We start from the raw sequence: 12,534 nt of genomic DNA, 5'->3' as shown, positions 1-12,534 counted from the left end.
GATTTGCCACTAAAAATTTATTTAACATTCATTTCGTTTATTATTTTTTTATTTAATTACAAAATCGTTCATTCTGAACTTAAAAAAAAAAGAAAAAAATTGCGAGTAGATAAAAAGTATTTTACAAGTCCTCGGAGCAAGAATAAAAGTCTTTTGTAACGCCTTATAAGGTGCATAAACGAGGATCGTCTTGAATTAATACAGATTTATCCATCCGTGAATAATTGCTGAATCTGCTTAAATATTCAGCGCACGTTGATACTTGTTGTGCTCTGCCTCTTTCCGGCTGGGTATGTAGAGCATTTCCTTTAATACCGACTGGTATTTCCATCGCGTGTGGGTCGGAGGACCTCCAAATGGAATATCGCGAAACTCGTTTCCAAACGATCTGTGCAGACCCTAAGTCGCGAGGCCTACTTCATCGAGAGACCCCGCGTTCGGCCATTAGCCCACATTCGGTTTTATTTGGTGTCGTAAGTGAAAATACCGGGGACTGTCGCGACGTTTTTGCGAGAAACTGCTGTTTCTTTACCGGAATAGAAAAGATGTCATGCTAATCAGCTGTCGTGAAACTGTACTCGTTGAAATATTGTTTCAAGGTGGTTCACTGTAAATATTGAAACAAATAATAGAGAAAGCGCAAGCAGAGACATTTAGCATGTTCACTAAGGTTTTGATTTGTATAATTTACGATAGTTGTTACACAGAGTCCGACCAGATAACACGTAAAAGCGGGGCACGGTAATTCCTTGTGCGAAAATTACAAGAAAATATGAAATAAAATTGTTTCATTCTCGTTTTAATTTTCGAGAAACTCCAGTTCGAATATTTATCAGGTATAATTGATCATGACTAATTCCACGTTGGACAGGAATAAATAATCGACAGAAGGTAATTATATGCGCAAAGATAAGTCGAAAGCGTCGAATAAAATTTGCTCGTTTGAAGCTTCGTTTTCAAGGAAATTGAATTCGAAGATGTTTAGTCAAGTATCGGGCTTGCACGCGTATCATAAATTCTCAATTTTATTTTTCTCTGAAACAAAGCGTCTTGTGGAAAAATTGTATTGTACATTTTCGACTTATTGTCACACGTAGATTTACCCTCTATCGATTGTTTAGACCTGTCCAGTCCGGAATTAGCCACATTTAAGTATAATTCATAAATCTTCAGACTCGATTTTCTCGAAAACTAAGCCGGGAATAAAAATAATTTTATCCTTAATTTCTTTCTTATTTTTCCACAATGAATCACGTCCAGTACGCTTTTACATGTTACTTGGACTCTTTCCGTTATATTTACCTCTATGCATATTGTTCGTGACAATGTCGTATATTTTACAAAAGAATCAATCGTATCTTGACATTTTTGGAATATATGAAACAAACAGTAGTCATATACATTAGTCATTTTGGCTGCTCCTGTAATTCTAAATTCCAGTATTTCTGAAAAGAAAAAAAAAAACTGTAAGGAAAAAGGTTTTAGTTTATAGGTTATAAAAGGTTTAATTTAATGGATGCCATTTGCATTCCATATTAAAATGCAGACATTCTTCCCAAAGAAATTAGAACGACTATGTGCTATTTTTTCCTCGGTAACAGACACTAGAATACACGCGTATATTGTTATCCTGTTATTGTGCGTGAATTCTCACGGGGTTTCGCTGCACGAAGCAAACAATAGTCTCGTTCCTCCGACGCGTTCATCTTTCGGTCGCAGGTGCCCGTGTAATTCGATACGCGTCCGAAAAAAAAGACGAACTTTACTCGCGTGTCTCGCCTTCCAACCGATGATATCATTTCTTAGAACTCGATAAAGAAGTCGATGATCCTGAAAAAGCACCTTTTAATAAATGAAATGGCAATTTTGTAAAACTTTCTATACTTCTATGCTAACCAACAATTTTAAGTCATTGAAAGTTAACCTAACCTTACTGGCATCTCTAAATTTTTATGTTCCAATCTCGGCGAACCAAGGAATACTTTTAGTATTAAAAAAAAAGGAGGATGAAACTTTTAAATACTGTTTTATTTATATTTTGAAACCAGTTTTTAGTAGACACAAAATGAAAGCTTGTTAGAATAACGATCTTCTCAGTGTATAATTAATTAGGCTGACTATAAATTTTCTAATTTAATTCTGAAACCAAGTTTTGGTTAAGAACCTGTTTTTTTTTTTTTTTTTTCAGAACGTCTCATATTCCTATATTTGTTAGAAATTGTTGAGCCATTGAACTTGGAATACGTTCAAATCATTGGAAGACCGCACAGTCTTCTCAGTGGAGTGATTAATCAGGCTAAAAATGATTTTGCATGCTTATTGATGGAACTGGTGCATATCCTTGAAAATTATGTAAGGAGCGAGGAAGAAAAGAAGAGAGAGAAGAAAGAATGGAAGGTGGAGATACGTTCCATAGCTGGAGGCCCCGGCCTTCCTAAATTCCAACAGCGCATCCCGTTAGTTCTCCACCTGTTTGATCGCCTCGGCTCGTGGAACAAGTATTGACCACTTTCCAGTCTGTTTACCACAGCAGTGATCGCTGTGGATTATGAATGGAACGACCGAGCCAATTGTTCTCCGTGATGCTCTCTAAAACACATTCCTATATGAACGTCCATCACAAACAAAAATCCTCGATACACCATTCTCACCTATTTTCAATACTCTATGGCGCAAGACTTATGGCTACTACTTATGAGCTTCTGTATTTGTATGAGCCAGTACGGTAGAAATCCATTCATAAATATTTATAACAGAAATTTATACATGGATATAATAGGAGTTCGTTGATTCTTCTAACAAAATTATTACTTCAATATTTTTCATCCAGTTGAATTTATATTTAGATATGTCAATTCTCAATCAGCTGTTACGACTGAATATGGTAGAATTCTATTTGGAAATACTGAGATTTGTACGGTAGGATTTCAAAATAGTTAGTTAATAGTGATAGGATTTAAGGTTTCAAACAATAGGATTTCATAGTTAAAAAGCGGATTTAATTACTAGGAAGTTTATGAACTCTGGAACTATCAGACAGATAACAGTGGTGAAAATAAAGGCAACCAAAGCTCTAATATCTCAAATACTATTTTTCTAAATTCACCTTAGAATTTATTATCACTTACCTGCTTTTGCTTCATCTTTTTATTAAGAAGAAGACGTAAATCACTTATTTCTTAAGCATTGAACGTTGCAGTGGAACTGAAAAATCCACAAAAAGTGATATAATCAGTTTACAAATGCCACGTTGCTTTTACTTTTACCTTTGCGCATGAACATAATTTTAAAAATGCACGAGCGTCTTAATAACAGAATTATACAGTTTCTTCCTTGAAGCCATTCCAAAGCCATTTTGTCTTTCAATAAATGGCACGACTGTAATGGCATCCTGTCTCTCCAAGAGAATTATGTCATTTCAGCATAAGCGATCATGAAGGTATACACACAGTCCAGGGTATAGTGTTTCGTTTTACGTAACCATAAGAGGCTGCTGTCGAGTTGCAAGAGGGCGAGAACACGAATTAATGGTAATGCGTGCATGCATTGTGCGCAGAAAGCACGGTCGACATTGCACCGGGATCTTTGAGGTCCTCATTAAGGATTTTCATTACGTGTGCATTGGACTGCGAGACAGACTGCTTGTCGAACGCGTGTTGCATTGTCCGATGGGTGTGCGTGACCATTTTGTCAATGTGTCCCTTGTCAGGATCAAGAGAATGGACGGTCATTGTCCTGGACTGAACGAGATTTTTTATTGAAACGTATAACTGCAGCGGTTTTAGACATAGTTGAGGACATATAGTGGTCTTAGCGATAATTTGAAGACATAAAAGACCTGCAACCTATTAAATCTTATTCAATCCATATAGGAATATTTTTCATCGTTCTTTTAAATATTTATGTAGAGTATTTACAATTGTACTGTGCAGAGGAAGTGCCTTGAACCAAGTCGTTTTGCTAGTTTAGTATCTTCTCCTGGTCAATGTTGCTAGACTCCTGACCAAATGTGTAATCTGACCACCATTGATGTAATTGCAAATTAGGGAACTTGATATAATTCCAAGTTAGGGACTGACTATTTAGATCATTGTGTGTATTCAATTCTGTATTACCTGTTAATAATAGAACTACGAAGGTGGATTTTGGATCCCTACAGATAAATAGCCCATTACATCCATTGCCCATTCATATGGGGTTTTTCTGTACAGTCAATAGTATGACATTGCGTAACTGTTGCTTATTTTGAAAAATACACAATTTCCTCTGAATCTCACTTCTGATAGCTTCTTCTGATAACACCAATTATTAATTATTAACAATAACAGATACCTTTCTCAACATTTATCAAGCAATAGGCACCTGACCAATTGTGTAAATCTTAACTATTCCTAGTTAGGTATTATTTTAAGGTGAGATTTGACCAGAAACAAGTTAGGCTAACGCAACCTGTACGAATTCGCCAAAAGTTCAAGAAACATGTAATATATACGCAATTTTCTAATTTTTTAAATTACATTTCTTCGATCATTTGTCAATGAGAATCCTCATTAGGTTTAAGCCTTTCAATTATCATAGGAGATTGAATCCGATCGTCATGTCCTAATAACATGTTCGTCGAAACAAATGGGAATAATAATTTCCGGCGATCAACCATGTCATTTGTCCCATAAAAAGAAGAAAGTTTGTCAATCACCGGCAGGATACGTTTCTTTTAACTTCTTCCTGACTATTTCGCGATACAACGCAGCAAAACAAGCGATCCCAGAGTTCCCCCTAGCGGGAATAAATCATGGCTCTTCCGTGGGATCTGTTTGGTCGAAGCCACGGTCAAGGAAACGTAGAAAGAGATCGATATTTCCTGCGTTCTGGCCAACGAACCGAATCGTAACAAAACGCTTGAAAGGACGGCGTGCCTTTCCTGGCGATCCACAGCGTGTAATCTGTAATCCTCGAAACGTCGATGGACCAATTATTCCTGCTGCTTCGTGCAACTCCTCTGCGAGGATAAAACTGTTACTAGGAATTGGAAAAAATCGATCCTTCGTAAGAAGTACATAGAGAACAGCTGTTTAGTCTAGGGATTTTCGTGATTTCACGTTGGATCGATAAATGGTAGAATAAGGAAGTAAGAAGAGACAGAAAATATTGTTTTATAATCTCACGTTTATTGGTACTTATTATTTACATGATGTTTACAGATATAGTGTGGCTTTAGCTACTTTCAGAGGAGATTCTCGTCTGACGACGATGAAAGCAAGTGATTTTTATGAATTCTTTTCACACTAAATACTGGCTATATGGGACCAGACCTTTTTCAGGATATAAGTACAGCCTTGAAGTTTAAATACATCAGACATCTTAATTTAAACTTTCTGTCGCGAGAACGGAATTAAATCCGTGGTCCAGCGTGTCCAGGGCACGCATTGCTCGGCTCGTTACTGCTTCTTTCTTCGTAGACCTCGTGGTGGAAAACGTGCCAGCCACAGGAACTGATTGAGCAACCCACTATCACGAATTGCTGTAGGGACGCGTCTACAGAGTCACGTGCGCCTGCACGTGGCGATATTCTTCGACAGGGGAAGATTTATTAATTTGAGAACTGTATAATGTGTTATTCATACATTCTCTTCATCCTTATGGTGTATTTCTCTGGTATGATGAAAGGAGTAAACGATAGCTCATTTCTTTCGCATACCTTGCTCTTCAGTATAGTAGATATTTGCGTATAAATAGCTAGGTATTTCCTTATAAATATGTAGATATTTTTATGTTATAGTATTGCGTTTCTGAATTCCTAAATGTGAAAATAATTAATGGCTAATGAGCGATATTGGATATGTGGAATCCTAAAATGTCCCCATTTACGTAGAAGATAAAATGCTCGCAACAAGATTGACCTAAATCATAAATACATCAAAAATCATTATCTTTCCAACATCAAATCCGAAAATACCAAATGTCCACAGAAAAGAATGTGCGCAGCGAGTCCACTAACTTAGTTGAAGCTTACAGTTTTTGTCAGTTCTCTCGTGCAGATGAAATTCCTGCACATTCGTAGAAGGGAATGCACCTCTGGGTTCATCGATAGCGTAAACAACGATGATTCAACGTTTCATCGTGCCACGAGTTTATTAGTTTATATATACTAACTTGACTGATCGTGTTGTATATATGCAATTAGCAGCAAGTGGTCGGTGGCTACGTTTGCCATTTGTAAGCGGTTACGTAAAGGGCCTCTCTTCAAGATCCGAATTATGTAACGGTACCGTTCCTTCGATATAATCATCGGCTATCCCGTGACTCGAGTGATTGATATCGAAATGGATGCGTGGATCTCAATTTGCTTTCCCCTGGTTACCCGATGAAAACCGAAACTCCGCCTCGAGCGTCGAAACAATTACGTTTTAGCCGTCAACTTGACAAAATTGCGTCATAAAAATGTATTGAATAGCTCCAAGTGTGCCGGATGAATCGCTGTAAAAAACTGGAAAAAGATCGTGCGATATATTTTTTTAACGAGCGTCTCTGTTATCCAGAAAATCGAATAAAAAGCTGGGGGTTTGCCCTATTTTGGTGACGTCATTTCAAAGATGGCGCACGTTTAAGTTAGTGGCACGCCTCAAACTTTTAAGCTCAATTTATTCGAAAATTATGACTCCTAGAGAAAAATATTATTCTATATCTTTCGTTTAATTTTTTATGCAGAACCAACTACTATTAATTATTCGAAGATATTTTTAGTGTTTAAAGGATGAGGCTGTGAAATATGTGAATGGTTAAATGTGGTTTGAAGAGGTTGGAGGAGTTTGAATACAAGATTCTTTTAATTTGATGCTTTAGTAGACACTTTGTATTGGAAAAGCTGACGTCGTTGAGGAATTTGAAATGGCTGCAAGTAGCCGTTTTCTTTTCAACGAGCAACAGTCACGTTCATTCAATTGGCAAATGTCGCAACGATGTGCGAGAGTCACTTATGAAATCACTGATGAAACCATGGTTTTTCTCTGTGACTTTGAGATAAGGTTCATTCAAGATTCTGAATTCCAAGTTGTACATCTTCTTGTCTGTTTTCCCGATCTTAACCTATATTCTGCGATACTTGAGTATAATCTGCGCGCTATAATTTATCTTCTTTCATTGTACGGTTTAACAGCAATCTATAAGGTGGTTCCAAAGTTCTGAGACACTTGGAAAATACCTAACTTTTCGTCTAAGAATAAGTCGAAAAGTAGAATAAAAATTTTTCAATATAAGATCGTTTTTTCTTTTTTTTTTTTTTTCTAAATTAAAAATGTATTAAATTCAATTAAGTTGATGCATTATCAATACAATAGAATTTTGCACAGATATTGAATACCACTGTATCTAATAAGTCTTATATACTAGATGTTAGATTCTGATAGAAATTGACTCTTTACGATAAAATTCATAGTAATGTACGAAATTCAATAAATTTCATATTTATGCGTGTATAATATTATGTAGAATGTGAGTTGTACAATGTGTATGCGAGTATCGTGTGAAACGTTTGCCTGTGTCTATTTGTTCCAGAGCACAGTAGCATCCAGATAGATGGTAATCGATCTGACCACCTTATTCGACCAATAGAGTGGATTGCGTTATAGGAAACGATACTGTCTACTTTTTATCACGCGTTTCGTCTTCCATGTGTCACCGTTTCACTATATCACCTTACACGCGTTCCAGAGTACGCGTTACTTGGGTGTCCATTAGCATTGACAAGTTAACTTTTTTAATAGCAGGTTTTAATGGCTTGTATTAACGCTGCCAAATAGTTATTATTCGCTTTTTGTTTTCCTAGTCTGTCTTGTGACAAATGATGCAATTTCTCAAACATCAATGTGCCTGACAACTGGTATATTGTTATATTCAAACGTTTACGTGTTCAAAGTATTAAAACAGCAAAATACTAGTATACTGGTGTATGCAAACACGCGAAAGCTTCAAACTACGAAATGTACTATCGCGATACAAAAGCACTAAGAGACTGAATATTGAATATTGAAATATCAAAGCATTAAAACATTAAGAATTCCTTAAATCGAAAAAACAACATAAAATACTACAAAAATCTGCAACGAACTACTTGAAATAATTAAGTAAAACCAACATTACCAAATCAGTGCACGACCTTTGGACATTATTAAAATTCCTAATATTTAGTTTGCAAGACTCTATCGTTCAAGGTCATCGAAAAAGATGTATATGCATAAATCGCTTAACATAGTGACGTTTCACTTTTAACACCAATCTTACCAGGCTCGGTCAAATGACCGGTTCCAAAATTTAATTTAAGACTGTACATTCATTAACATATATTAACGAAAATTGAGAAACTGATTAATTAGATAATATACGAATTTATATCAAGTTAAATAAACGAAAGGAATAGCAGTGAATGTATAACTTGAAATTAAATTTTGAAATATAATTTCGAATTAAATATTGAGATGTAATTTCAAATTAAATTTTGAAATGCAATTTCAAATTAAATTTTGAAATTTCAAATTAAATTTTGAGATGTAATTTCAAATTAAATTTTGAGATGCGATTTCAAATTAAATATTGAAATTTCAAATTAAATTTGGAAATGTGATTTCAAATTAAATTTTGAGATGTAATTTCAAATTAAATTTTGAGATGTAATTTCAAATTAAATTTTGAGATGCGATTTCAAATTAAATATTGAAATTTCAAATTAAATTTTGAAATGTGATTTCAAATTAAATTTTGAAATGGAATTTCAAATTAAATTTTGAAATGGGATTTCAAATTAAATATTGAAATTTCAAATTAAATTTTGAAATGTGATTTCAAATTAAATTTTGAAATGTGATTTCAAATTAAATTTTGAAATTTCAAATTAAATTTTGAAATGTGATTTCAAATTAAATTTTGAAATGTGATTTCAAATTAAATTTTGAAATGTGATTTCAAATTAAATATTGAAATTTCAAATTAAATTTTGAAATGTGATTTCAAATTAAATTTTGAAATGGGATTTCAAATTAAATTTTGAAATGGGATTTCAAATTAAATTTTGAAATGGGATTTCAAATTAAATTTTGAAATTTCAAATTAAATTTTGAAATGCAATTTGAAATTAAATTTTGAAATTTCAAATTAAATTTTGAAATGTGATTTCAAATTAAATTTGTAAACCGGTCATTTGACCAGTCTAATTAAATTAGTGTCAAAAAGGTACTTGTAAGCCACTTTTATGCCACTTAACGGTCAGATTGCTATTGTTAGCTGGTCATGAACTAGTTCAGTGCCATTTTGAGGTATGAAATCCGTATCGAGATTAATTCGATAGCGTTTTGAAACGACCACGATGATAACGGCTGGCATTGAATAGCTGCATGACATGGGAACATGAAAGTGTGGTTGGTCGGTCTATGTTTGAGGAAGCCCCAGGGAATTTGTGCCACGTTTGTTTCAAATGCACGCTTTCGTTTCGTACATATCGGAGAAGGTTAAGAAAATTTTCTCGTTCGATTGTTTAGAGAATATCGCCTGCTGTAATTGTTATGCAAATGATTTTGTAAAACACGAGCTCGATGACTGAAATATCAATGGGAAGAAAGAGGATGGATTGTGCGCATCGTATCCAAGGAACATGTATTTCTAAACTAGAACTACACTGTGACAATAGCTCGTTATAAAATGTAATTAGAGTATTTTCTAGAATTTTCTGTACAATTCTGCTGTAATAATATTCTTCTTAATATTTCAGGATAATAACACTTATAATTAGCGTTGGATTATTATGAGAAACGAACGCGTACGTGTGAGTACGTGGCAAGAAAAATTATTCAACATACTGAAAACAAATTATCTTTACACATAGTCTGCAGTATAAATGGCAGAATGACATAACAACCATTTGTTTAGTATGAGTGGACAGCGATATTCTTTTCTTTTGTTTTGTTACTAACGGTTAGCTTTTTAAGAGTTCAGTCTGAAATATAGATGTGCCTTCTTCCAATATAAATTAGAGAAATAATTATTCCAATAAAAGATTATTACATCTTCTGATTTATTGCCTATAATCGGTAATCGTATTTGTCATCTTCATTTTTTATTTCATCTCTTTGTAACGACATTTAAAAGTACATTTATGAGGCTAGCTCAATTATAAAATAAAAGTGGGAATTTTTTCCATATCAAATGCAGAAAAGGATCTACCAAATTTTCTACAATTTTAATTTTAATTTTAATTTCAATTTCAACTTTAATTTTAATTTTAATTTCAATTTCAATTTTAATTTTAATTTTCTTAAAATAAAATATTCCTAATTCAGTTGGTTCAACATTCTTCTAATGAAAAATTCCGTTTTTCTATTGATTTCCAGGACTAGAGAGGAGAGGCCATCCAGAATGGTTCTAACCGTGACCGAGGACACGCCAGCAGACATGCTAGCCGGTAGCATGGAGCTCCTGGTCCAGTTACCTCAGGAGCATCATCTTCAAACGCAGAGGGTCACGGTGCAGAGAAGGTATACTACTCTTTCGAATTCATCTTTCATATGTACTTGCCTCGAAAGTGGCTGGCACGTCTAAAAAATAGCATCATCTTTAAAATTGAGAAGGACCGACTTGCAACAAATTAAATAAATAAAATTAAATGCATAATTTCGTCATAATCAAATTTCTAAGTGAAAAATAGAATCAGGTGTCATTTTTGTTATTTTCATTTTATAAGAAGAATTCTATGGAACTCTAGGAATTCTAAATCTAGGGATTGTAAAGAACTTGAGGAAATCCTAAGGAATCCCCTATTCTTTAGCATGTTTTTCAAATTATGTCACAGCTTTTGTAGCAGGAGTTTGATATAACCGTTAATTCCAGGGCCTAAAATATACTTTGCTGTAGCAAGCATATGAATTAGGGACCTTCTAACGAATTCAACTTAATTTAGTTTGTAATTAGCATTAGAAATAAAAATTTGAGTTCAATAATCAGTTTGGATTAGCTTAGCCCAAGCTTATGTAATAGAAATGTGCTTTTGCAATACACCTATGTAAGGTTTGTCTAACGGTGCAACATGGAACTGACAATGAGCAGAATCATCCTAACAGCCCTGAAATTAATTTAACGGTCCAATTAGCAGATTAATTCCCCGATTCCTGGAACCTCCAGGCCATAATGCCTGTAATCATTGTGTTATTGCAGCGTGACGCTGTTCAAATTACGACCAGACGTTGTTGGTGCATAATTATGAAACATTCTCCTCTTGTTCAATCACTGAGATCATTCTCATTAACATCATCTAGAATCTAGAAAGTTCACCCTTCATTTTTGCCCGATTTAACTTGGTCAGCTTGTTGCTAACAGAAAGCTCTGCAGACAGAAACATTAGATCATTAGATCTGAAATGTTTATGCAATTACAGGAAAGCTGAAAACGTAGAAACACAAAGAAATATTTAAATATTAAATAAAATGTCCAAAGTGAAAGGAAATGTTCCTTATACAGTGGAACCTCGGTAACTAGAACCTCTGTAACTCAGAAACCTCTGTAAGACTGCAATTTTGTCCATTCCCTTCCGCTCCGCTGCGAAGACCTCTGGAAGTCGAAATAAAACTTACTACAACTTGAATTATTTGTCACGTGTCCGCGGAAGCTAATCGTTTTTCGTCGGTCGAACGCATAATTACCATCGCCTATCGCTTGTGTAAATTTTCCATTTATATACGTCGAGTAAAACGAGTTCCAAGAGGAAGCTTAAAACGCTAACGCTTCCCAAAAAGGTGAACGTAATTATGCCTTCGTACGAAGCTTCTGTCCGTCGAAATTTCGTTTGTTCAACTTCTTTTGCTCGAAAACTTCGGTAAGACAAAGCCTCTGTAATTGGAAGATCTCAGCTCTTCCATTTAGGTTCGAGTTACCCAGGTCCGACTGTGTGAATTAAATTCTAGATTCTGTCTTTATTTAGTTCTATTCGCAAAAATACGAAATCCCCTGAGAATCCACGCAGCCAATCCACTAATCACTTTGCAGTTAGTTCTTCTACAAATTTACTTTTGATTACTCTATAATTGTAGCTAAAACTACGTAAGCTATGAGAAAAAAATTTTCCCTATAGCGTGATCATCCAGTCGTTAGAAAAGCAAATAAATCACCGGTTTCTCTTAATTGACGATAATTCTTCGATAAAAAGCTCCTGAAATATCCAGTCATTTTCCCTGTCCATTCTACTCGAGCAAATGTAACCTGCTCTATAGTGCACTTAGGCTAGGAACAGAATCTTTATATCACGGTGCTTTCTAGAGATGCTAAAAAAGAAAAACCACTAGAAGGAGAAATTCAGTCGACTGTTTCTCTAGGATTAGTTTTTTCCACTTACGTATTGATCTCCATTCAGTTTTTTTTTCTCTAAATGACGTTTACTCGATCCTCGTACTTTCCACAAATTCGGGTCGCCTCATGAAAATGGTAGCTATTGAAGAAACAATACTGGAACCTACCAAAGAATTATTTGTTGACTAATGATCCGTTTACCGACGC

At 34.7% G+C, this 12,534-nt stretch overlaps 1 protein-coding gene across 6 annotated transcripts in view; it reads left to right on the top strand.

Annotated features, from left to right (window-relative positions):
* LOC139994839 (uncharacterized) overlaps positions 1-12,534 on the top strand; it is a 100,445-nt gene that overhangs the window by 72,686 nt on the left and 15,225 nt on the right. For all 6 annotated transcript variants that reach the window (XM_072017796.1, XM_072017797.1, XM_072017802.1 and 3 more), the window contains one exon: positions 10,380-10,523. In XM_072017796.1, the coding sequence (XP_071873897.1) occupies positions 10,380-10,523 (144 nt within the window). The remainder of the gene's footprint in view (positions 1-10,379; positions 10,524-12,534) is intronic.

Source organism: Bombus fervidus, chromosome 15 (genome assembly GCF_041682495.2).
Source record: "Bombus fervidus isolate BK054 chromosome 15, iyBomFerv1, whole genome shotgun sequence".
Taxonomy (NCBI): Eukaryota; Metazoa; Arthropoda; class Insecta; order Hymenoptera; family Apidae; genus Bombus; species Bombus fervidus.
This window is presented reverse-complemented; position numbering and strand designations above follow the sequence as displayed.